At 57.4% G+C, this 27,216-nt stretch overlaps 2 protein-coding genes across 2 annotated transcripts in view; both read right to left on the bottom strand.

Annotated features, from left to right (window-relative positions):
• nrxn2b (neurexin 2b) overlaps positions 1-27,216 on the bottom strand; it is a 1,731,499-nt gene that overhangs the window by 876,203 nt on the left and 828,080 nt on the right. The window lies entirely within an intron of this gene.
• Positions 1-27,216, bottom strand: part of LOC144670204 (uncharacterized) — a 242,057-nt gene that overhangs the window by 24,993 nt on the left and 189,848 nt on the right. Inside the window, 7 exon segments of the mRNA XM_078532690.1 lie at positions 9,195-9,270; positions 15,470-15,517; positions 18,697-18,764; positions 21,112-21,130; positions 22,019-22,066; positions 22,255-22,283; positions 22,381-22,480. Of these exon segments, the coding sequence (XP_078388816.1) occupies positions 9,195-9,270; positions 15,470-15,517; positions 18,697-18,764; positions 21,112-21,130; positions 22,019-22,066; positions 22,255-22,283; positions 22,381-22,480 (388 nt within the window).

Below are 27,216 nucleotides of genomic sequence, written 5' to 3'. Positions count from 1 at the left end.
GGACTGGAACCTCTAGAGGGACTGGAACCTGGAGTGAGACTGGAACCTGGAGAGGGACTGGAACCTGGAGTGTGACTGGAACCAGTAGAGGGACTGGAACCTGGGGATGGACTGGAACCAGGAGAGGGGCTGGAACCTGGAGTGGGACTGGAAACTAGAGTGAGACTGGATCCTGGAGTGAGACTGGCACCTGGAGTGGGACTGGAACCTAGAGTGAGACTGGAACCTGGAGAGGGACTGGAACCTGGAGAGGGGCTGGAACCTGGAGTAAGACTGGAACCTGGATTTGTACCGGAACCTGGAGTTGGACTGGAAACTGGAGTGGGACTGGAACGTGGAGAGGGACTGGAACCTGCAGTGAGACTGGAATCTGGAGTGGGACTGGAACCTAGAGTGAGACTGGAACCTGAAGTGGGCCAGGAAGCTGGAGTGAGACTGGGACCTGGAGTGGGACTTGGACCTGGAGTGGGACTGGAACCTGGAGTGGGACTGGAACCTGGAGTGAGGCTGGAACCTGGAGAGGGACTGGAACCTGGAGAGGGACCGGAAGCTGGAGTGAGACTGGAACCTGGAATGAGACTGGAACCTGGAGTGGGACTGGAACCTGGAGTGGGACTGGAACCTGGAGTGGGAGTCGAATCTGGACTCGGACTGGAACCTGGAGAGGGACTGGAACCTGGAGAGGGACTGGAACCTGGAGAGGGACTGGAACCTGGAGTGAGACTGGAACCTGGAGTGAGACTGGAACCAGGAGTGAGACTGGAACCAGGAGTGAGACTGGAACCTGGTGTGGGATTTGAACCTGGAGTGAGACTGGAACCTGCAGTGGGATTGGAACCAGGAGTGGGACTGGAACCTGGAGTGGGACTGGAACCTGGAGAGGGCCTCGAGCCTGGAGTGAGACTGGAACCTGGAGTGAGACTGGAACCTGTAGTGAGACTGGAACCTGGAGTGGAACTGGAAACTGGAGTGAGACTGGAACCTGGAGTGAGACTGGAACCTGGAGTGGGACTGGAACCTGGAGTGAGACTGGAACCTGGAGAGGGACTGGAACCTGGAGAGGGGCTGGAACCTGGAGTGGGACTGGAACCTGGAGTGGGACAGGAACCTGGAGTGGGACTGGAAACTGGAGTGGGACTGGAACCTGGAGTGAGACTGGAACCTGGAGTGGGCCAGGAACCTGGAGTAAATCTGGAACCTGGAGTGAGGCTGGAACCTGGAGTGGGACTGGAACCTGGAGTGAGACTGGAACCTGGAGTGGCACTGGAACCTGGAGAGGGAATGGAACCTGGAGTGAGACACGAACCTGGAGTGGTACTGGAACCTGGAGTGGGACTGGAACCTGGAGTGGGACTGGAACCTGGATTGAGACTGGAACATGGAGTGAGACTGGAACCTGGAGTGGGACTGGAACCTGGAGTGAGACTGGAACCTGGAGTGGGACTGGAACCTGGAGTGAGACTGGAACCTGGAGATGGACTGGAACCTGGAGTGGGAGTCGACCTGGAGAGGGAGTCGCTCCGGGAGTGAGACACTAACCTGGAGGGAGACTGGCTCCTGGAGTAGGACTGGAACCTGGAGTGAGATATGAGCCTGGAGATGGACTGGAACCTGGAGTGGACTGGAACCTGGAGAGGGACTGGAACCTGGAGTGGGACTGGAACCTGGAGAGGGACTGGAACCTGGAGAGGGACTGGAACCTGAGGAGGGACTAGAACCTGGAGTGGGACTGGAACCTGGAGTGGACTGGAACCTGGAGTGGGACTGGAACCTGGAGTGGGACTGGAACCTGGAGTGGGACTGGAACCTGGAGTCGGACCGGAACCTGGAGTGAGACTGGAACCTGGAAAATGACTGGAACTTGGAGTGGGACTGGAACCTGGAGTGGGACTGGAAACTGGAATGAGACTGGAACCTGGAGTGGGACTGGAACCTGGAGTGTGACTGGAAACTGGAGTGAGACTGGAACCTGGAGTGAGACTGGAAGATGGAGTGAGACTGGAACCTGGAGTGAGAGTGGAACCTGGAGTGGGAGTCGAACCTCGAGTGGGAGTCGAACCTGAAGTCAGACACGAACCTGGAGTGGGATTGGAACCTGGAGCGGGACTGGAAACTGGAGTGAGACTCGAGCCTGGAGTGGGACTGAAACCTGGAGTGGGACTGGACCCTGGAGTGGGACTGGAACCTCGGGTGGGACTGGAAGCTGGAGTGATAAAGAACCCGGAGTGGGAGTGGAACTTCAAGAGGGACTGGAGCCTGGAGTGTGACTGGAACCTGGAGAGGGACTGGAACCTGGAGTGGGTCTGGAACCAGGAGAGGGACTGGAACCTGGAGTGGGACTGGAACCAGGAGAGGGACTGGAACCTGGAGTGGGTCTGGAACCAGGAGAGGGACTGGAACCTGGAGTGGGACTGGAACCAGGAGAGGGACTGGAACCTGGAGTGGGACTGGAAACTTGAGTGAGACTGGAACCTGGAGAGGGGCTGGAACCTGGAGTAGGACTGGAACCTGGAGTGGGACAGGAACCTGGAGTGGGACTGGAAACTGGAGTGGGACTGAAACGGGGAGAGGGACTGGAACCTGGAGTGAGACAGGAATCTTGAGTGGGACTGGAACCTGGAGTGAGACTGGAACCTGGAGTGGGCCAGGAACCTGGAGTAAAACTGGAACCTGGAGTGAGGCTGGAACCTGGAGTGGGACTGGAACCTGGAGTGAGACTGGAACCTGGAGTGGCACTGGAACCTGGAGAGGGAATGGAACCTGGAGTGAGACACGAACCTGGAGTGGTACTGGAACCTGGAGTGGGACTGGAACCTGGAGTGGGACTGGAACCTGGAGTGAGAAAGGAACCTGGAGTGGGACTTGAACGTGGAGTGGGAGTCGAACCTGAAGTCAGACACGAACCTGGAGTGGAACTGGATCCTGGAGAGGGACTGGAACCTGGAGAGGGACTGGAACCTGGGGTGGGACTGGAAGCTGGAGTGAGATTGGAACCCGGAGTGGGACTGGAACCTCTAGAGGGACTGGAGCCTGGAGTGAGACTGGAACCTGGAGAGGGACTGGAACCTGGAGTGGGACTGGAACCAGTAGAGGGACTGGAACCTGGGGATGGACTGGATCCTGGAGAGGGACTGGAACCTGGAGTGGGACTGGAAACTGGAGTGAGACTGGAACCTGGAGTGAGACTGGAACCTGGAGTGGGACTGGAACCTAGAGTGAGACTGGAACCTGGAGAGGGACTGGAACCTGGAGAGGGGCTGGAACCTGGAGTAAGACTGGAACCTGGATTTGTACCGGAACCTGGAGTTGGACTGGAAACTGGAGTGGGACTGGAACGTGGAGAGGGACTGGAACCTGCAGTGAGACTGGAATCTGGAGTGGGACTGGAACCTAGAGTGAGACTGGAACCTGAAGTGGGCCAGGAAGCTGGAGTGAGACTGGGACCTGGAGTGGGACTGGAACCTGGAGTGAGACTGGAACCTGGAGTGGGACTGGAACCTGGAGTGAGACTGGAACCTGGAGTGGGACTGGAACCTGGAGTGGGATTGGAACCTGGAGTGGGAGTCGAACTGGAGAGGGAGTCGCTCCGGGAGTGAGACACTAACCTGGAGGGAGACTGGCTCCTGGAGTAGGACTGGAACCTGGAGTGAGATATGAGCCTGGAGATGGACTGGAACCTGGAGTGGACTGGAACCTGGAGAGGGACTGGAACCTGAGGAGGGACTAGAACCTGGAGTGGGACTGGAACCTGGAGTGGACTGGAACCTGGAGAGGGACTGGAACCTGGAGAGGGACTAGAACTTGGAGAGGGACTGGAACCTGGAGTGGGACTGGAACCTGGAGTGGGACTGGAACCTGGAGTCGGACCGGAACCTGGAGTGAGACTGGAACCTGGAAAATGACTGGAACCTGGAGTGGGACTGGAAACTGGAATGAGACTGGAACCTGGAGTGGGACTGGAACCTGGAGTGGGACTGGAACCTGGAATGCGACTGGAACCTGGAGTGGGAGTCGAATCTGAACTCGGACTGGAACCTGGAGAGGGACTGGAACATGGAGTGCGACTGGAACCTGGAGCGGGACTGGAACCTGGAGTGGGACTGGAACCTTGAATGTGACTGGAACCTGGAGTGAGTTTGGAACCTGGAGTGGGACTGGAACCTGTAGTGGGACTGGAACAAGTAGAGGTACTGGAACCTGGAGTCGGACTGGAACCTGGAGAGGGCCTGGAGCCTGGAGTGGGACTGGAACCTGGAGTGGGACTGGAACAAGGAGAGGTACTGGAACCTGGAGTGGGACTGGTACCTGGAGTGAGACTGGAAGCTGGAGTGAGACTGGAACCTGGAGTGAGACTGGAACCTGGAATGTGACTGGAACCTGGAGTGAGGCTGGAACCTGGAGTGAGACTGGAACCTGGAGTGAGACTGGAACCTGGAGTGGGACTGAAACCTGGAGAGGGCCTGGAGCCTGGAGTGGGACTGGAACCTGGAGTGGGACTGGAACAAGGAGAGGTACTGGAACCTGGAGTGGGACTGGTACCTGGAGTGAGACTGAAACGTGGAGAGGGACTGGAACCTGGAGTGAGACTGGAATCTTGAGTGGGACTGGAACCTGGAATGTGACTGGAACCTGGAGTGAGACTGGAACCTGGAGTGAGACTGGAACCTGGAGAGGGACTGGAACCTGGAGTGAGACTGGAACCTGGAGTGAGACTGGAACCTGGAGTGGGACTGGAACCTGGAGTGAGACTGGAAGCTGGAGAGGGACTGAAACCTGGAGTGAGACTGGAACCTGGAGTGGGACTGGAACCTGGAGTGAGACTGGAACCTGGAGTGGGAGTCGAACGTGGAGTGGGAGTCTAACCTGGAGTGAGACACGAACCTGGAGTGGGACTGGAACCTGGAGTGAGACTGGAACCTGGAGTGAGACTTGAACCTGGAGTGGGAGTCGAACCTGGAGTTTTAGTCGAACCTGGAGTCAGACACGAACATGGAGTGGGACTGAAACCTGGAGTGGGACTGGAACCTGGAGTGAGACTGGAGCCTGGAGTGGGACTGTAAGCTGGAGTGGGTCTGGTACCTGGAGTGGGACTGGATCCTGGAGAGGGACAGGAACCTGGAGTGGGACTGGAACCTGGAGTGAGACTAAAACCTGGACTGGTGCTGGAACCTGGAGTGGGACTGGAACCTGGAGTGAGACTGGAACCTGGAGTGGGACTGGAACCTGGAGTGAGACTGGAACCTGGAGAGGGACGTTAATAAGGAGTGGGAGTCGAACCTAGAGTGAGAGTCGAACCTGGAGTGGGACTGGAACCTGGAGTGAGACTGGAACCTGGAGTGGAAGTCGAACCTGGAGTGGGAGTCGAACCTGGAGTCAGACACGAACGTGGAGTGGGACTGTGAACTGGAGTGAGACAGGAACCTGAAGTGGGACTGGAACCTGGAGTGAGACTGGAACCTGGAGTGGGACTGGAACCTGGAGTGAGACTGGTCCTGGAGTGGGACTGGAACCTGGAGTGGGACTGGAACCTGGAGAGGGATTGGAGCCTGGAGTGTGACTGGAACCTGGATACGGACTGAAACCTGGAGTGGGACTGGAACCAGGAGAGGGACTGGAACCAGGAGTTGGACTGGAACCTGGAGTGAGACTGGAAGCTGGAGTGAGACTGGAAGCGGGAGTGGGACTGGAACCTGGAGTGGCACTGGAAACTGGAGAGGGACTGGAACCTGGAGAGGGACTGGAACCTGGAGTGGGACTGGAACCTGGATTGGACAGGAAACTGGAGTGGGACTGGAACCTGGAGAGGGACTGGAACCTGGAGTGAGACTGGAATCTGGAGTGGGACTGGAACCTGAAGTGGGACTGGAACCTGGAGTGAGACTGGAACCTGGAGTGGCACTGGAACCTGGAGTGAGACTGGAACCTGGAGTGGGAGTGGAACCTGGAATGAGACACGAACCTGGAGTGGGACTGGAACCTGGAGTGGGACTTGAACATGGAGAGGGACTGGAACCTGGAGAGGGACTGGAACCTGGAATGGGACTGGAACCTAGAGTGGGACTGGAACCTGGAGTAGGACTGGAACCTGTAGTGAGACTGGAACCTGGAGTGAGACTGGAACATGGAGTGGGAGTGGAAACTGGAGTGAGATTGGAACCTGGAGTGAGACTGGAACCTGGAGTGGGACTGGAACCTGGAGTGGGACTGGAACCTGGAATGGGAATGGAACCTGGAGTGGGACTGTAAGCTGGAGTGAGACTGGAAGCTGGAGAGGGACGGGAACCTGGAGTGTGACTGGAACCTGGAGTGAGACTTGAACCTGGAGTGGGACTGGAACCTGGAGTGAGACTGGAAGCTGGAGAGGGACGGGAACCTGGAGTGTGACTGGAACCTGGAGTGGGACTGGAACCAGGAGTGAGACAGGAACCTGGAGTGGGAGTCGAACGTGGAGTGGGAGTCGAACCTGGAGTGAGACACGAACCTGGATTGGGACTGGAACCTGGAGTGGGACTGGAAACTGAAGTATCACTGGAACCTGGAGTGAGACTGGAACCTGGAGTGAGACTGGAACCTGGAGTGGGAGTCGAACATGGAGTTGGAATCGAACCTGGAGTCAGACACGAACCTGGAGTGGGACTGGAACCTGGAGTGGGACTGGAACCTGGAGTGAGACTGGAGCCTGGAGTGGGAGTCGAACCTGGAGTGAGAGTCGAAACTGGAGTGGGATGGAACCTGGAGTGGGACTGGAAGCTGGATTGGGAGTCGAACCTGGAGTGGGACTGGAACCTGGAGTGAGTCTGGAACCTGGAGAGAGACTGGAACGTGGAGAGGGACTGGAACCAGGAGTGAGACTGGAACCTGGTGTGGGATTTGAACCTGGAGTGAGACTGGAACCTGCAGTGGGATTGGAACCAGGAGTGGGACTGGAACCTGGAGTGAGACTGGAACCTGTAGTGAGACTGGAACCTGGAGTGGAACTGGAAACTGGAGTGAGACTGGAACCTGGAGTGAGACTGGAACCTGGAGTGGGACTGGAACCTGGAGTGAGACTGGAACCTGGAGAGGGACTGGAACCTGGAGAGGGGCTGGAACCTGGAGTGGGACTGGAACCTGGAGTGGGACAGGAACCTGGAGTGGGACTGGAAACTGGAGTGGGACTGGAACCTGGAGTGAGACTGGAACCTGGAGTGGGCCAGGAACCTGGAGTAAATCTGGAACCTGGAGTGAGGCTGGAACCTGGAGTGGGACTGGAACCTGGAGTGAGACTGGAACCTGGAGTGGCACTGGAACCTGGAGAGGGAATGGAACCTGGAGTGAGACACGAACCTGGAGTGGTACTGGAACCTGGAGTGGGACTGGAACCTGGAGTGGGACTGGAACCTGGATTGAGACTGGAACATGGAGTGAGACTGGAACCTGGAGTGGGACTGGAACCTGGAGTGAGACTGGAACCTGGAGTGGGACTGGAACCTGGAGTGAGACTGGAACCTGGAGATGGACTGGAACCTGGAGTGGGAGTCGACCTGGAGAGGGAGTCGCTCCGGGAGTGAGACACTAACCTGGAGGGAGACTGGCTCCTGGAGTAGGACTGGAACCTGGAGTGAGATATGAGCCTGGAGATGGACTGGAACCTGGAGTGGACTGGAACCTGGAGAGGGACTGGAACCTGGAGTGGGACTGGAACCTGGAGAGGGACTGGAACCTGGAGAGGGACTGGAACCTGAGGAGGGACTAGAACCTGGAGTGGGACTGGAACCTGGAGTGGACTGGAACCTGGAGTGGGACTGGAACCTGGAGTGGGACTGGAACCTGGAGTGGGACTGGAACCTGGAGTCGGACCGGAACCTGGAGTGAGACTGGAACCTGGAAAATGACTGGAACTTGGAGTGGGACTGGAACCTGGAGTGGGACTGGAAACTGGAATGAGACTGGAACCTGGAGTGGGACTGGAACCTGGAGTGTGACTGGAAACTGGAGTGAGACTGGAACCTGGAGTGAGACTGGAAGATGGAGTGAGACTGGAACCTGGAGTGAGAGTGGAACCTGGAGTGGGAGTCGAACCTCGAGTGGGAGTCGAACCTGAAGTCAGACACGAACCTGGAGTGGGATTGGAACCTGGAGCGGGACTGGAAACTGGAGTGAGACTCGAGCCTGGAGTGGGACTGAAACCTGGAGTGGGACTGGACCCTGGAGTGGGACTGGAACCTCGGGTGGGACTGGAAGCTGGAGTGATAAAGAACCCGGAGTGGGAGTGGAACTTCAAGAGGGACTGGAGCCTGGAGTGTGACTGGAACCTGGAGAGGGACTGGAACCTGGAGTGGGTCTGGAACCAGGAGAGGGACTGGAACCTGGAGTGGGACTGGAACCAGGAGAGGGACTGGAACCTGGAGTGGGTCTGGAACCAGGAGAGGGACTGGAACCTGGAGTGGGACTGGAACCAGGAGAGGGACTGGAACCTGGAGTGGGACTGGAAACTGGAGTGAGACTGGAACCTGGAGTGAGACTGGAACCTGGAGTGGGACTGGAACCTGGAGTGAGACTGGAACCTGGAGAGGGACTGGAACCTGGAGAGGGGCTGGAACCTGGAGTAGGACTGGAACCTGGAGTGGGACAGGAACCTGGAGTGGGACTGGAAACTGGAGTGGGACTGAAACGGGGAGAGGGACTGGAACCTGGAGTGAGACAGGAATCTTGAGTGGGACTGGAACCTGGAGTGAGACTGGAACCTGTAGTGGGCCAGGAACCTGGAGTAAATCTGGAACCTGGAGTGAGGCTGGAACCTGGAGTGGGACTGGAACCTGGAGTGAGACTGGAACCTGGAGTGGCACTGGAACCTGGAGAGGGAATGGAACCTGGAGTGAGACACGAACCTGGAGTGGTACTGGAACCTGGAGTGGGACTGGAACCTGGAGTGGGACTGGAACCTGGAGTGAGAAAGGAACCTGGAGTGGGACTTGAACGTGGAGTGGGAGTCGAACCTGAAGTCAGACACGAACCTGGAGTGGAACTGGATCCTGGAGAGGGACTGGAACCTGGAGAGGGACTGGAACCTGGGGTGGGACTGGAAGCTGGAGTGAGATTGGAACCCGGAGTGGGACTGGAACCTCTAGAGGGACTGGAGCCTGGAGTGAGACTGGAACCTGGAGAGGGACTGGAACCTGGAGTGGGACTGGAACCAGTAGAGGGACTGGAACCTGGGGATGGACTGGATCCTGGAGAGGGACTGGAACCTGGAGTGGGACTGGAAACTGGAGTGAGACTGGAACCTGGAGTGAGACTGGAACCTGGAGTGGGACTGGAACCTAGAGTGAGACTGGAACCTGGAGAGGGACTGGAACCTGGAGAGGGGCTGGAACCTGGAGTAAGACTGGAACCTGGATTTGTACCGGAACCTGGAGTTGGACTGGAAACTGGAGTGGGACTGGAACGTGGAGAGGGACTGGAACCTGCAGTGAGACTGGAATCTGGAGTGGGACTGGAACCTAGAGTGAGACTGGAACCTGAAGTGGGCCAGGAAGCTGGAGTGAGACTGGGACCTGGAGTGGGACTGGAACCTGGAGTGAGACTGGAACCTGGAGTGGGACTGGAACCTGGAGTGAGACTGGAACCTGGAGTGGGACTGGAACCTGGAGTGGGATTGGAACCTGGAGTGGGAGTCGAACTGGAGAGGGAGTCGCTCCGGGAGTGAGACACTAACCTGGAGGGAGACTGGCTCCTGGAGTAGGACTGGAACCTGGAGTGAGATATGAGCCTGGAGATGGACTGGAACCTGGAGTGGACTGGAACCTGGAGAGGGACTGGAACCTGAGGAGGGACTAGAACCTGGAGTGGGACTGGAACCTGGAGTGGACTGGAACCTGGAGAGGGACTGGAACCTGGAGAGGGACTAGAACTTGGAGAGGGACTGGAACCTGGAGTGGGACTGGAACCTGGAGTGGGACTGGAACCTGGAGTCGGACCGGAACCTGGAGTGAGACTGGAACCTGGAAAATGACTGGAACCTGGAGTGGGACTGGAAACTGGAATGAGACTGGAACCTGGAGTGGGACTGGAACCTGGAGTGGGACTGGAACCTGGAATGCGACTGGAACCTGGAGTGGGAGTCGAATCTGAACTCGGACTGGAACCTGGAGAGGGACTGGAACATGGAGTGCGACTGGAACCTGGAGCGGGACTGGAACCTGGAGTGGGACTGGAACCTTGAATGTGACTGGAACCTGGAGTGAGTTTGGAACCTGGAGTGGGACTGGAACCTGTAGTGGGACTGGAACAAGTAGAGGTACTGGAACCTGGAGTCGGACTGGAACCTGGAGAGGGCCTGGAGCCTGGAGTGGGACTGGAACCTGGAGTGGGACTGGAACAAGGAGAGGTACTGGAACCTGGAGTGGGACTGGTACCTGGAGTGAGACTGGAAGCTGGAGTGAGACTGGAACCTGGAGTGAGACTGGAACCTGGAATGTGACTGGAACCTGGAGTGAGGCTGGAACCTGGAGTGAGACTGGAACCTGGAGTGAGACTGGAACCTGGAGTGGGACTGAAACCTGGAGAGGGCCTGGAGCCTGGAGTGGGACTGGAACCTGGAGTGGGACTGGAACAAGGAGAGGTACTGGAACCTGGAGTGGGACTGGTACCTGGAGTGAGACTGAAACGTGGAGAGGGACTGGAACCTGGAGTGAGACTGGAATCTTGAGTGGGACTGGAACCTGGAATGTGACTGGAACCTGGAGTGAGACTGGAACCTGGAGAGGGACTGGAACCTGGAGTGAGACTGGAACCTGGAGTGAGACTGGAACCTGGAGTGGGACTGGAACCTGGAGTGAGACTGGAAGCTGGAGAGGGACTGAAACCTGGAGTGAGACTGGAACCTGGAGTGGGACTGGAACCTGGAGTGAGACTGGAACCTGGAGTGGGAGTCGAACGTGGAGTGGGAGTCTAACCTGGAGTGAGACACGAACCTGGAGTGGGACTGGAACCTGGAGTGAGACTGGAACCTGGAGTGAGACTTGAACCTGGAGTGGGAGTCGAACCTGGAGTTTTAGTCGAACCTGGAGTCAGACACGAACATGGAGTGGGACTGAAACCTGGAGTGGGACTGGAACCTGGAGTGAGACTGGAGCCTGGAGTGGGACTGTAAGCTGGAGTGGGTCTGGTACCTGGAGTGGGACTGGATCCTGGAGAGGGACAGGAACCTGGAGTGGGACTGGAACCTGGAGTGAGACTAAAACCTGGACTGGTGCTGGAACCTGGAGTGGGACTGGAACCTGGAGTGAGACTGGAACCTGGAGTGGGACTGGAACCTGGAGTGAGACTGGAACCTGGAGAGGGACGTTAATAAGGAGTGGGAGTCGAACCTAGAGTGAGAGTCGAACCTGGAGTGGGACTGGAACCTGGAGTGAGACTGGAACCTGGAGTGGAAGTCGAACCTGGAGTGGGAGTCGAACCTGGAGTCAGACACGAACGTGGAGTGGGACTGTGAACTGGAGTGAGACAGGAACCTGAAGTGGGACTGGAACCTGGAGTGAGACTGGAACCTGGAGTGGGACTGGAACCTGGAGTGAGACTGGTCCTGGAGTGGGACTGGAACCTGGAGTGGGACTGGAACCTGGAGAGGGATTGGAGCCTGGAGTGTGACTGGAACCTGGATACGGACTGAAACCTGGAGTGGGACTGGAACCAGGAGAGGGACTGGAACCAGGAGTTGGACTGGAACCTGGAGTGAGACTGGAAGCTGGAGTGAGACTGGAAGCGGGAGTGGGACTGGAACCTGGAGTGGCACTGGAACCTGGAGAGGGACTGGAACCTGGAGAGGGACTGGAACCTGGAGTGGGACTGGAACCTGGATTGGACAGGAAACTGGAGTGGGACTGGAACCTGGAGAGGGACTGGAACCTGGAGTGAGACTGGAATCTGGAGTGGGACTGGAACCTGAAGTGGGACTGGAACCTGGAGTGAGACTGGAACCTGGAGTGGCACTGGAACCTGGAGTGAGACTGGAACCTGGAGTGGGAGTGGAACCTGGAATGAGACACGAACCTGGAGTGGGACTGGAACCTGGAGTGGGACTTGAACATGGAGAGGGACTGGAACCTGGAGAGGGACTGGAACCTGGAATGGGACTGGAACCTAGAGTGGGACTGGAACCTGGAGTAGGACTGGAACCTGTAGTGTGACTGGAACCTGGAGTGAGACTGGAACATGGAGTGGGAGTGGAAACTGGAGTGAGATTGGAACCTGGAGTGAGACTGGAACCTGGAGTGGGACTGGAACCTGGAGTGGGACTGGAACCTGGAATGGGAATGGAACCTGGAGTGGGACTGTAAGCTGGAGTGAGACTGGAAGCTGGAGAGGGACGGGAACCTGGAGTGTGACTGGAACCTGGAGTGAGACTTGAACCTGGAGTGGGACTGGAACCTGGAGTGAGACTGGAAGCTGGAGAGGGACGGGAACCTGGAGTGTGACTGGAACCTGGAGTGGGACTGGAACCAGGAGTGAGACAGGAACCTGGAGTGGGAGTCGAACGTGGAGTGGGAGTCGAACCTGGAGTGAGACACGAACCTGGATTGGGACTGGAACCTGGAGTGGGACTGGAAACTGAAGTATCACTGGAACCTGGAGTGAGACTGGAACCTGGAGTGAGACTGGAACCTGGAGTGGGAGTCGAACATGGAGTTGGAATCGAACCTGGAGTCAGACACGAACCTGGAGTGGGACTGGAACCTGGAGTGGGACTGGAACCTGGAGTGAGACTGGAGCCTGGAGTGGGAGTCGAACCTGGAGTGAGAGTCGAAACTGGAGTGGGATGGAACCTGGAGTGGGACTGGAAGCTGGATTGGGAGTCGAACCTGGAGTGGGAGTCGAACCTGGAGAGTGACTGGAACCTGGAGTGAGACTGGAACCTGGAGTGAGAGTGGAACCTAGAGTGGGAGTCGAACCTGGAGTGGGAGTCGAACCTGGAGAGTGACTGGAACCTGGAGTGAGACTGGAACCTGGAGTGAGACTGGAACCTGGAGTGGAAGTCGATCCTGGAGTGGGACTGGAACCAGGAGAGGGAGTGGAAGCTGGAGTGGGACTGGAACCAGGAGTGGGACTGGAACCTGGAGAGGGACTGGAACCTGGAGTGGGATTGGAACCTGGAGTGAGACTGGAACCTGGAGTGGGACTGGAACCTGGAGAGGGACTGGAACCTGGAGAGGGACTGGAACCTGGAGTGGGATTGGAACCTGGAGAGGGACTGGAACCTGGAGTGGGATAGGAACCTGGAGTGAGACTGGAACCTGGAGTGGGACTGGAACCTGGAGAGGGACTGGAACCTGGAGTGAGACTGGAACCAGGAGAGGGACTGGAACCTGGAGTGGGACTGGAACATGGAGTGAGACTGGAACCTGGAGAGGGACTCGAACCTAGAGTGAGACTGGAACCTGGAGTGAGACTTGAACCTGGAAAGAGACTGGAACCTGAAGAGGGACTGGAACCTGGAGTGGGACTGGAACCTGGAATGGGAATGGAACCTGGAGTGGGACTGGAACCTGGAGTGAGACTGGAACCTGGAGAGGGACTGGAACCTGGAGTGAGAATGGAACCTGGAGTGAGACTGGAACCTGGAGTGGGACTGGAAGCTGGAGTGAGACTGGAACCTGGAGAGGGACTGGAACCTGGAGTGAGACTGGAACCTGGAGTGGGACTGGAACCTGGAGTGAGACTGGAACCTGGAGTGGGAGTCGAACGTGGAGTGGGAGTCGAACCTGGAGTGAGACACGAACCTGGAGTGGGACTGGAACCTGAAGTATCACTGGAACCTGGAGTGAGAATGAAACCTGGATTGAGACTGGAACCTGGAGTGGGAGTCGAACCTGGAGTTGGAGTCGAACCTGGAGTCAGACACGAACCTGGAGTGGGAATGGAACCTGGAGAGGGACTGGAACCTGGAGTGGGACTGGAAGCTGGAGTGGGGCTGGAACCTGGAGTGGGACTGGAACCTGGAGAGGGACTGGAACCTGGAGTGGGACTGGAACCTGGAGTGAGACTAAAACCTGGAGTTGTGCTGGAACCTGGAGTGGGACTGGAACCTGGAGTGAGACTGGAACCTGGAGTGGGACTGGAACCTGGAGTGGACTGGAACCTGGAGTGGGACTGGAACCTGGAGTGAGACTGGAACCTGGAGTGTGATTGGAACCTGGAGAGGGACCGTAAGCTGGAGTGGGATTCGAACCTGGATTGAGAGTCGAACCTGGAGTGGGACTGGAACCTGGAGTGGGACTGGAACCTGGAGTGGGAGTAAAAAACTGGAGTGGGAGTCAACCCTGGAGTGTGACTGGAACCTGGAGTGGGAGTCGAACCTGGAGTGAGACTGGAACCTGGAGTGGGACTGGAACCTTAAGTGAGACTGGAACCTAGAGTGAGTCTGGAACCTGGAGAGGGACTGGAACCTGGAATGGGAATGGAACCTGGAGTGGGACTGGAACCTGGAGTGAGAATGGAACCTGGAGAGGGACTGGAACCTGGAGTGGGACTGGAACCTGGAGTGAGACTGGAAGCTGGAGAGGGACGGGAACCTGGAGTGTGACTGGAACCTGGAGTGGGACTGGAACCAGGAGTGAGACAGGAACCTGGAGTGGGAGTCGAACGTGGAGTGGGAGTCGAACCTGGAGTGAGACACGAACCTGGAGTGGGACTGGAACCTGGAGTGGGACTGGAAACTGAAGTATCACTGGAACCTGGAGTGAGACTGGAACCTGGAGTGAGACTGGAACCTGGAGTGGGAGTCGAACATGGAGTTGGAATCGAACCTGGAGTCAGACACGAACCTGGAGTGGGACTGGAACCTGGAGTGGGACTGGAACCTGGAGCGGGACTGGAACCTGGAGCGGGAGTAAAAACCTAGAGTGGGAGTCGAACCTGGAGTGGGACTGGAAGCTGGATTGGGAGTTGAACCTGGGGTGAGACTGGAACCTGGAGTACGACTGGAACCTTAAGTGGGACTGGAACCTGGAGTGAGTCTGGAACCTGGAGAGAGACTGGAACGTGGAGAGGGACTGGAACCTGGAGTGGGACTGGAACCTGGAGTGGGACTGGAACCTGGAGTTAGAATGGAACCTGGAGAGGGACTGGAACCTGGAGTGAGACTGGAACCTGGATCGGGACTGGAACCTGGAGAGGGACTGGAAGCTGGAGTGAGACTGGAACCTGCAGTGGAAGTCGAACCTGGAGTGGGAGTCGAACCTGGAGTCAGACACGAACGTGGAGTGAGACTCGAGCCTGGAGTGGGACTGGAACCTGGAGAGGGACTGGAACCAGGTGTGGGACTGGAAGCTGGAGTGGGACTGGAACATGGAGAGGCACTGGAACCTGGAGTGGGAGTCGAACCTGGACTCGGACTGGAACCTGGTGAGGGAATGGAAGATGGAGTGGTACTGGAACCTGGAGTGGGACTCGAAACTCGAGTGGGACTGGAACCTGGAGTGGGACTGGAACCTGGAATGAGACTGGAACCTGGAGTGGAACTGGAACCTGGAATGGGACTGGAACCTGGATTGAGACTGGAACCTGGAGTGCGACTGGAACCTGGAGTGGGATTGGAACTGGAGTGGGACTGGAACCTGGAGTGTGACTGGAAACTGGAGTGCGCCTGGAACCTGGAGAGGGACTGGAACCTGGAGTGAGACTGGAACCGGGAGTGGGACTGGAACCTGGAGTGGGACTGGAACGAGGAGAGGGACTGGAAGCTGGAGTGGGACTGGAAGCTGGAGTGGGACTGGAACGAGGAGAGGGACTGGAACCTGGAGTGGGACTGGAACCTGGAGTGGAACTGGAACCTGGAGTGGGACCGGAACCTGGAGTGGGAGTCGAAACTGGACTCGGACTGGAACCTGGCGAGGGACAGGAACCTGGAGTGGGACTCGAACCTGGAGTGGGACTGGAACCTGGAGTGGGACTGGAACCTGGAGTGGGACTCGAACTTCGAGTGGGACTGGAACCTGGAGTGGGACTGGATCCTGGAGTGGGACTGGAACCTGGAGTGAGACTGGATCCTGGAGTGGGACTGGAACCTGGAGTGGGATTGGAACTGGAGTGGGACTGGAACCTGGAGTGGGACTGGAACCTGGAGTGAGACTCGAAACTGGAGTGAGACTGGCATCTGGAGTGGGAGTGGAACCTGGAGTGAGACTGGAACCTGGAGAGGGACTGGAACCTGTAGTGGGACTGGAACCTGGAGTACGACTGGAACCTGGAGTGGGACTGGAACCTGGAGTGGGGCTGGAAACTGGAGTGGGGATGGAACCTGGAGAGGGACTGGAATCTGGAGTGAGACTGGAATCTGGAGTGGGACAGGAACCTGGAGTGAGGCTGGAACCTGGAGTGGGCCAGGAACGTGGAGTTTGACTGTGAACTGGAGTGAGAATGGAACCTGGATTGGGACTGGAACCTGGAGTGAGACTGGAACCTGGAGTGGGAGTCGAACCTGGAGTTGGAGTCGAACCTGGAGTCAGACACGAACCTGGAGTGGGAATGGAACCTGGAGAGGGACTGGAACCTGGAGTGGGACTGGAAGCTGGAGTGGGACTGGAACCTGGAGTGGGACTGGAACCTGGAGAGGGACTGGAACCTGGAGTGGGACTGGAAGCTGGAGTGAGACTAAAACCTGGAGTTGTGCTGGAACCTGGAGTGGGACTGGAACCTGGAGTGAGACTGGAACCTGGAGTGGGACTGGAACCTGGAGTGGGAGTCGAACCTGGAGTTGGAGTCGAACCTGGAGTCAGACACGAACCTGGAGTGGGAATGGAAACTGGAGAGGGACTGGAACCTGGAGTGGGACTGGAAGCTGGAGTGGGACTGGAACCTGGAGTGGGACTGGAACCTGGAGAGGGACTGGAACCTGGAGTGGGACTGGAACCTGGAGTGAGACTAAAACCTTGGGTTGTGCTGGAACCTGGAGTGGGACTGGAACCTGGAGTGCGACTGGAACCTGGAGTGGGACTGGAACCTGAAGTGGACTGGAACCTGGAGTGGGACTGGAACCTGGAGTGAGACTGGAACCTGGAGTGTGATTGGAACCTGGAGAGGGACCGTAAGCTGGAGTGGGATTCGAACCTGGATTGAGAGTCGAACCTGGAGTGGGACTGGAACCTGGAGTGGGACTGGAACCTGGAGTGGGAGTAAAAAACTGGAGTGGGAGTCAACCCTGGAGTGTGACTGGAACCTGGAGTGGGAGTCGAACCTGGAGTGAGACTGGAACCTGGAGTGGGACTGGAACCTTAAGTGAGACTGGAACCTGGAGTGAGTCTGGAACCTGGAGAGGGACTGGAACCTGGAATGGGAATGGAACCTGGAGTGGGACTGGAACCTGGAGTGAGAATGGAACCTGGAGAGGGACTGGAACCTGGAGTTACACTGGAACATGGAGTGAGACTGGAACCTGGAGTGGGACTGTAACCTGAAGTATCACTGGAACCTGGAGTGAGACTGGAACCTGGAGTGAGACTGGAACCTGGAGTGGGAGTCGAAGCTGGAGTTGGAGTCGAACCTGGAGTCAGACACGAACCTGGAGTGGGACTGGAACCTGGAGTGGGACTGGAACCTGGAATGGGAATGGAACCTGGAGTGGGACTGTAAGCTGGAGTGAGACTGGAACCTGGAGTGAGACTTGAACCTGGAGTGGGACTGGAACCTGGAGTGAGACTGGAAGCTGGAGAGGGACGGGAACCTGGAGTGTGACTGGAACCTGGAGTGGGACTGGAACCAGGAGTGAGACAGGAACCTGGAGTGGGAGTCGAACGTGGAGTGGGAGTCGAACCTGGAGTGAGACACGAACCTGGAGTGGGACTGGAACCTGGAGTGGGACTGGAAACTGAAGTATCACTGGAACCTGGAGTGAGACTGGAACCTGGAGTGAGACTGGAACCTGGAGTGGGAGTCGAACATGGAGTTGTAATCGAACCTGGAGTCAGACACGAACCTGGAGTGGGACTGGAACCTGGAGTGGGACTGGAACCTGGAGCGGGACTGGAACCTGGAGCGGGAGTAAAAACCTAGAGTGGGAGTCGAACCTGTAGTGGGACTGGAAGCTGGATTGGGAGTCGAACCTGGAGTGAGACTGGAACCTGGAGTACGACTGGAACCTTAAGTGGGACTGGAACCTGGAGTGAGTCTGGAACCTGGAGAGAGACTGGAACGTGGAGAGGGACTGGAACCTGGAGTGGGACTGGAACCTGGAGTTAGAATGGAACCTGGAGAGGGACTGGAACCTGGAGTGAGACTGGAACCTGGATCGGGACTGGAACCTAGAGTGGGAGTCGAACCTGGAGTGGGAGTCGAACCAGGAGTGAGACACGAACCTGGAGTGGGACTGGAACCTGGAGAGGGACCGGAACCTGGAGTGAGACTGGAACCTGGAGAGGGACTGGAACCTGGAGTGGGACTGGAACCTGGAATGGGAATGGAACCTGGAGTGGGACTGGAACCTGGAGTGAGACTGGAACCTGGAGAGGGACTCGAACCTAGAGTGAGACTGGAACCTGGAGTGGGACTGGAACCTGGAGAGGGACTCGAACCTAGAGTGAGACTGGAACCTGGAGTGAGACTGGAACCTGAAGAGGGACTGGAACCTGGAGAGGGACTGGAAGCTGGAATGGGAATGGAACCTGGAGTGGGACTGGAACCTGGAGTGAGACTGGAAGCTGGAGTGAGACTGGAACCTGCAGTGGAAGTCGAACCTGGAGTGGAAGTCGAACCAGGAGTGAGACACGAAACTGGAGTGGGATTGGAACCTGGAGTGGGACTGGAACCTGGAATGAGACTGGAAGCTGGAGTGAGACTGGAACCTGCAGTGGAAGTCGAACCTGGAGTGGGAGTCGAACCTGGAGTCAGACACGAACGTGGAGTGAGACTCGAGCCTGGAGTGGGACTGGAACCTGGAGAGGGACTGGAACCAGGTGTGGGACTGGAAGCTGGAGTGCGACTGGAACCTGGAGTGGGACTGGAACATGGAGAGGCACTGGAACCTGGAGTGGGAGTCGAACCTGGACTCGGACTGGAACCTGGTGAGGGAATGGAAGATGGAGTGGTACTGGAACCTGGAGTGGGACTCGAAACTCGAGTGGGACTGGAACCTGGAGTGGGACTGGAACCTGGAATGAGACTGGAACCTGGAGTGGAACTGGAACCTGGAATGGGACTGGAACCTGGATTGAGACTGGAACCTGGAGTGCGACTGGAACCTGGAGTGGGATTGGAACTGGAGTGGGACTGGAACCTGGAGTTTGACTGGAAACTGGAGTGCGCCTGGAACCTGGAGTGGGACTGGAACCTGGAGTGAGACTGGAACCGGGAGTGGGACTGGAACCTGGAGTGGAACTGGAACGAAGAGAGCGACTGGAAGCTGGAGTGGGACTGGAACCTGGAGTACGACTGGAACCTGGAGTGGGACTGGAACCTGGAGTGGGGCTGGAAACTGGAGTGGGGATGGAACCTGGAGAGGGACTGGAATCTGGAGTGAGACTGGAATCTGGAGTGGGACAGGAACCTGGAGTGAGGCTGGAACCTGGAGTGGGCCAGGAACGTGGAGTTTGACTGTGAACTGGAGTGAGAATGGAACCTGGATTGGGACTGGAACCTGGAGTGAGACTGGAACCTGGAGTGGGACTGGAACCAGGATTGAGACTGGAACCTGGAGTGGGACTGGAACCTGGAGTGGGACTGGAACCTGGAGAGGGATTGGAGCCTGGAGTGTGACTGGAACCTGGATAGGGACTGAAACCTGGAGTGGGACTGGAACCAGGAGAGGGACTGGAACCAGGAGTTGGACTGGAACCTGGAGTGAGACTGGAACCTGGAGTGAGAGTGGAAACTGGAGTGGGACTGGAACCTGGAGTGAGACAGGAACCTGGAGAGGGACTGGAACCTGGAGAGGGACTGGAACCTGGAGTGGGACTGGAACCTGGAGTGGGACTGGAACCTGGAGTGGGACTGGAAACTGGAGTGGGACTGGAAGCTGGAGAGGGACTGGAACCTGGAGTGAGACTGGAACCTGGAGTGGGCCAGGAAGCTGGAGTGAGACTGGGACCTGGAGTGAGACTGGAACCTGAAGTGAGACTGGAACCTGGAGTGAGAATGGAATCAGGAGTGGGACTGGAACCTGGAGTGAGACTGGAACCTGGAGTGGGCCAGGAAGCTGGAGTGAGACTGGGACCTGGAGTGAGACTGGAACCTGAAGTGAGACTGGAACCTGGAGTGAGACTGGAACCTGGAGTTGCACTGGAACCTGGAGTGGCACTGGAACCTGGAGTGGGACTGGAACCTGGAGTGGGACTGGAACCTGGAGTGGGACTGGAACCTGGAGTGGAACTGGAACGAGGAGTGAGACTGGTATCCGGAGTGGGACTGGAACCCGGAGAGGGACTGGAACCTGGAGTGGGTCTGGAACTGGAGTGGGACTGGAACCCGGAGTGGGACTGGAACCTGGAGTGGGAGTGGAACCTGGAGTGAGACGGGAACCTGGAGTGAGACGGGAACCTGCAGTGGGACTGGAACGTGGAGTGGGACTGGAACGTGGAGTGGGACTGGAACCTGGAGTGAGACTGGAAGCTGGAGTGGGACTGGAACCTGGAGAGGGATTGGAACCTGGAGAGAGACTGGAAGCTGGAGTGGGACTGGAACCTGGAGTGAGACTGGAACCTGGAGTGAGACTAAAACCTGGAGTTGTGCTGGAACCTGGAGTGGGACTGGAACCTGGAGTGAGACTGGAACCTGGAGTGGGACTGGAACCTGGAGTGGACTGGAACCTGGAGTGGGACTGGAACCTGGAGTGAGACTGGAACCTGGAGTGTGATTGGAACCTGGAGAGGGACCGTAAGCTGGAGTGGGATTCGAACCTGGATTGAGAGTCGAACCTGGAGTGGGACTGGAACCTGGAGTGGGACTGGAACCTGGAGTGAGACTGGAACCTGGAGTGGGACTGGAACCTGGAGTGGGACTGGAACCTTAAGTGAGACTGGAACCTGGGTTGAGTCTGGAACCTGGAGAGGGACTGGAACCTGGAATGGGAATGGAACCTGGAGTGGGACTGGAACCTGGAGTGAGAATGGAACCTGGAGAGGGACGGGAACCTGGAGTTACACTGGAACATGGAGTGAGACTGGAACCTGGAGTGGGACTGGAACCTGAAGTATCACTGGAACCTGGAGTGAGACTGGAACCTGGAGTGAGACTGGAACCTGGAGTGGGAGTCGAAGCTGGAGTTGGAGTCGAACCTGGAGTCAGACACGAACCTGGAGTGGGACTGGAACCTGGAGTGGGACTGGAACCTGGAATGGGAATGGAACCTGGAGTGGGACTGTAAGCTGGAGTGAGACTGGAACCTGGAGTGAGACTTGAACCTGGAGTGGGACTGGAACCTGGAGTGAGACTGGAAGCTGGAGAGGGACGGGAACCTGGAGTGTGACTGGAACCTGGAGTGGGACTGGAACCAGGAGTGAGACAGGAACCTGGAGTGGGAGTCGAACGTGGAGTGGGAGTCGAACCTGGAGTGAGACACGAACCTGGAGTGGGACTGGAACCTGGAGTGGGACTGGAAACTGAAGTATCACTGGAACCTGGAGTGAGACTGGAACCTGGAGTGAGACTGGAACCTGGAGTGGGAGTCGAACATGGAGTTGGAATCGAACCTGGAGTCAGACACGAACCTGGAGTGGGACTGGAACCTGGAGTGGGACTGGAACCTGGAGCGGGACTGGAACCTGGAGCGGGAGTAAAAACCTAGAGTGGGAGTCGAACCTGGAGTGGGACTGGAAGCTGGATTGGGAGTCGAACCTGGAGTGAGACTGGAACCTGGAGTACGACTGGAACCTTAAGTGGGACTGGAACCTGGAGTGAGTCTGGAACCTGGAGAGAGACTGGAACGTGGAGAGGGACTGGAACCTGGAGTGGGACTGGAACCTGGAGTTAGAATGGAACCTGGAGAGGGACTGGAACCTGGAGTGAGACTGGAACCTGGATCGGGACTGGAACCTGGAGAGGGACTGGAACCTGGAGTGAGAGTGGAACCTAGAGTGGGAGTCGAACCTGGAGTGGGAGTCGAACCAGGAGTGAGACACGAACCTGGAGTGGGACTGGAACCTGGAGAGTGACTGGAACCTGGAGTGAGACTGGAACCTGGAATGAGACTGGAACCTGGAGTGAGACTGGAACCTGGAGTGGGACTGGAACCTGGAGTGGATGTCGATCCTGGAGTGGGAGTCGAACCTGGAGTCAGACACGAACGTGGAGTGCGACTGGAACCTGGAGTGGGACTGGAACATGGAGAGGCACTGGAACCAGGTGTGGGACTGGAAGCTGGAGTGCGACTGGAACCTGGAGTGGGACTGGAACATGGAGTGGGAGTCGAACCTGGACTCGGACTGGAACCTGGTGAGGGAATGGAAGATGGAGTGGTACTGGAACCTGGAGTGGGACTGGAACCTGGAGTGGGACTCGAAACTCGAGTGGGACTGGAACCTGGAGTGGGACTGGAACCTGGAATGAGACTGGAACCTGGAGTGGAACTGGAACCTGGAATGGGACTGGAACCTGGATTGAGACTGGAACCTGGAGTGCGACTGGAACCTGGAGTGGGATTGGAACTGGAGTGGGACTGGAACCTGGAGTGTGACTGGAACCAGGTGTGGGACTGGAAGCTGGAGTGGGACTGGAACATGGAGAGGCACTGGAACCTGGAGTGGGAGTCGAACCTGGACTCGGACTGGAACCTGGTGAGGGAATGGAAGATGGAGTGGTACTGGAACCTGGAGTGGGACTCGAAACTCGAGTGGGACTGGAACCTGGAGTGGGACTGGAACCTGGAATGAGACTGGAACCTGGAGTGGAACTGGAACCTGGAATGGGACTGGAACCTGGATTGAGACTGGAACCTGGAGTGCGACTGGAACCTGGAGTGGGATTGGAACTGGAGTGGGACTGGAACCTGGAGTGTGACTGGAAACTGGAGTGCGCCTGGAACCTGGAGAGGGACTGGAACCTGGAGTGAGACTGGAACCGGGAGTGGGACTGGAACCTGGAGTGGGACTGGAACGAGGAGAGGGACTGGAAGCTGGAGTGGGACTGGAACCTGGAGTGGGACTGGAACGAGGAGAGGGACTGGAACCTGGAGTGGGACTGGAACCTGGAGTGGAACTGGAACCTGGAGTGGGACCGGAACCTGGAGTGGGAGTCGAAACTGGACTCGGACTGGAACCTGGCGAGGGACAGGAACCTGGAGTGGGACTCGAACCTGGAGTGGGACTGGAACCTGGAGTGGGACTGGAACCTGGAGTGGGACTCGAACTTCGAGTGGGACTGGAACCTGGAGTGGGACTGGAACCTGGAGTGAGACTGGAACCTGGAATGAGACTGGAACCTGGAGTGGGACTGGAACCTGGAGTGAGACTGGATCCTGGAGTGGGACTGGAACCTGGAGTGGGATTGGAACTGGAGTGGGACTGGAACCTGGAGTGGGACTGGAACCTGGAGTGAGACTCGAAACTGGAGTGAGACTGGCATCTGGAGTGGGACTGGAACCTGGAGTGAGACTGGAACCTGGAGAGGGACTGGAACCTGTAGTGGGACTGGAACCTGGAGTACGACTGGAACCTGGAGTGGGACTGGAACCTGGAGTGGGGCTGGAAACTGGAGTGGGGATGGAACCTGGAGAGGGACTGGAATCTGGAGTGAGACTGGAATCTGGAGTGGGACAGGAACCTGGAGTGAGGCTGGAACCTGGAGTGGGCCAGGAACGTGGAGTTTGACTGTGAACTGGAGTGAGAATGGAACCTGGATTGGGACTGGAACCTGGAGTGAGACTGGAACCTGGAGTGGGAGTCGAACCTGGAGTTGGAGTCGAACCTGGAGTCAGACACGAACCTGGAGTGGGAATGGAACCTGGAGAGGGATTGGAACCTGGAGTGGGACTGGAAGCTGGAGTGGGACTGGAACCTGGAGTGGGACTGGAACCTGGAGAGGGACTGGAACCTGGAGTGGGACTGGAACCTGGAGTGAGACTAAAACCTGGAGTTGTGCTGGAACCTGGAGTGGGACTGGAACCTGGAGTGAGACTGGAACCTGGAGTGGGACTGGAACCTGGAGTGGGAGTCGAACCTGGAGTTGGAGTCGAACCTGGAGTCAGACACGAACCTGGAGTGGGAATGGAAACTGGAGAGGGACTGGAACCTGGAGTGGGACTGGAAGCTGGAGTGGGACTGGAACCTGGAGTGGGACTGGAACCTGGAGAGGGACTGGAACCTGGAGTGAGACTAAAACCTTGGGTTGTGCTGGAACCTGGAGTGGGACTGGAACCTGGAGTGAGACTGGAACCTGGAGTGGGACTGGAACCTGGAGTGGACTGGAACCTGGAGTGGGACTGGAACCTGGAGTGAGACTGGAACCTGGAGTGTGATTGGAACCTGGAGAGGGACCGTAAGCTGGAGTGGGATTCGAACCTGGATTGAGAGTCGAACCTGGAGTGGGACTGGAACCTGGAGTGGGACTGGAACCTGGAGTGGGAGTAAAAAACTGGAGTGGGAGTCAACCCTGGAGTGTGACTGGAACCTGGAGTGGGAGTCGAACCTGGAGTGAGACTGGAACCTGGAGTGGGACTGGTACCTTAAGTGAGACTGGAACCTGGAGTGAGTCTGGAACCTGGAGAGGGACTGGAACCTGGAATGGGAATGGAACCTGGAGTGGGACTGGAACCTGGAGTGAGAATGGAACCTGGAGAGGGACTGGAACCTGGAGTTTCACTGGAACATGGAGTGAGACTGGAACCTGGAGTGGGACTGGAACCTGAAGTATCACTGGAACCTGGAGTGAGACTGGAACCTGGAGTGAGACTGGAACCTGGAGTGGGAGTCGAAGCTGGAGTTGGAGTCGAACCTGGAGTCAGACACGAACCTGGAGTGGGACTGGAACCTGGAGTGGGACTGGAACCTGGAATGGGAATGGAACCTGGAGTGGGACTGTAAGCTGGAGTGAGACTGGAACCTGGAGTGAGACTTGAACCTGGAGTGGGACTGGAACCTGGAGTGAGACTGGAAGCTGGAGAGGGACGGGAACCTGGAGTGTGACTGGAACCTGGAGTGGGACTGGAACCAGGAGTGAGACAGGAACCTGGAGTGGGAGTCGAACGTGGAGTGGGAGTCGAACCTGGAGTGAGACACGAACCTGGAGTGGGACTGGAACCTGGAGTGGGACTGGAAACTGAAGTATCACTGGAACCTGGAGTGAGACTGGAACCTGGAGTGAGACTGGAACCTGGAGTGGGAGTCGAACATGGAGTTGTAATCGAACCTGGAGTCAGACACGAACCTGGAGTGGGACTGGAACCTGGAGTGGGACTGGAACCTGGAGCGGGACTGGAACCTGGAGCGGGAGTAAAAACCTAGAGTGGGAGTCGAACCTGTAGTGGGACTGGAAGCTGGATTGGGAGTCGAACCTGGAGTGAGACTGGAACCTGGAGTACGACTGGAACCTTAAGTGGGACTGGAACCTGGAGTGAGTCTGGAACCTGGAGAGAGACTGGAACGTGGAGAGGGACTGGAACCTGGAGTGGGACTGGAACCTGGAGTTAGAATGGAACCTGGAGAGGGACTGGAACCTGGAGTGAGACTGGAACCTGGATCGGGACTGGAACCTAGAGTGGGAGTCGAACCTGGAGTGGGAGTCGAACCAGGAGTGAGACACGAACCTGGAGTGGGACTGGAACCTGGAGAGGGACCGGAACCTGGAGTGAGACTGGAACCTGGAGAGGGACTGGAACCTGGAGTGGGACTGGAACCTGGAATGGGAATGGAACCTGGAGTGGGACTGGAACCTGGAGTGAGACTGGAACCTGGAGAGGGACTCGAACCTAGAGTGAGACTGGAACCTGGAGTGAGACTGGAACCTGGAGTGAGACTGGAACCTGAAGAGGGACTGGAACCTGGAGAGGGACTGGAAGCTGGAATGGGAATGGAACCTGGAGTGGGACTGGAACCTGGAGTGAGACTGGAAGCTGGAGTGAGACTGGAACCTGCAGTGGAAGTCGAACCTGGAGTGGAAGTCGAACCAGGAGTGAGACACGAAACTGGAGTGGGATTGGAACCTGGAGTGGGACTGGAACCTGGAATGAGACTGGAAGCTGGAGTGAGACTGGAACCTGCAGTGGAAGTCGAACCTGGAGTGGGAGTCGAACCTGGAGTCAGACACGAACGTGGAGTGAGACTCGAGCCTGGAGTGGGACTGGAACCTGGAGAGGGACTGGAACCAGGTGTGGGACTGGAAGCAGGAGTGCGACTGGAACCTGGAGTGGGACTGGAACATGGAGAGGCACTGGAACCTGGAGTGGGAGTCGAACCTGGACTCGGACTGGAACCTGGTGAGGGAATGGAAGATGGAGTGGTACTGGAACCTGGAGTGGGACTCGAAACTCGAGTGGGACTGGAACCTGGAGTGGGACTGGAACCTGGAATGAGACTGGAACCTGGAGTGGAACTGGAACCTGGAATGGGACTGGAACCTGGATTGAGACTGGAACCTGGAGTGCGACTGGAACCTGGAGTGGGATTGGAACTGGAGTGGGACTGGAACCTGGAGTTTGACTGGAAACTGGAGTGCGCCTGGAACCTGGAGTGGGACTGGAACCTGGAGTGAGACTGGAACCGGGAGTGGGACTGGAACCTGGAGTGGAACTGGAACGAAGAGAGCGACTGGAAGCTGGAGTGGGACTGGAACCTGGAGTACGACTGGAACCTGGAGTGGGACTGGAACCTGGAGTGGGGCTGGAAACTGGAGTGGGGATGGAACCTGGAGAGGGACTGGAATCTGGAGTGAGACTGGAATCTGGAGTGGGACAGGAACCTGGAGTGAGGCTGGAACCTGGAGTGGGCCAGGAACGTGGAGTTTGACTGTGAACTGGAGTGAGAATGGAACCTGGATTGGGACTGGAACCTGGAGTGAGACTGGAACCTGGAGTGGGACTGGAACCAGGATTGAGACTGGAACCTGGAGTGGGACTGGAACCTGGAGTGGGACTGGAACCTGGAGAGGGATTGGAGCCTGGAGTGTGACTGGAACCTGGATAGGGACTGAAACCTGGAGTGGGACTGGAACCAGGAGAGGGACTGGAACCAGGAGTTGGACTGGAACCTGGAGTGAGACTGGAACCTGGAGTGAGAGTGGAAACTGGAGTGGGACTGGAACCTGGAGTGAGACAGG

The sequence above is a fragment of the Cetorhinus maximus genome, chromosome 31 (assembly GCF_964194155.1).
Source record: "Cetorhinus maximus chromosome 31, sCetMax3.hap1.1, whole genome shotgun sequence".
NCBI lineage: Eukaryota > Metazoa > Chordata > Chondrichthyes > Lamniformes > Cetorhinidae > Cetorhinus > Cetorhinus maximus.
The sequence above is the reverse complement of the archived record's forward strand: the minus strand, read 5'-3'. Positions and strand labels throughout refer to the sequence as shown.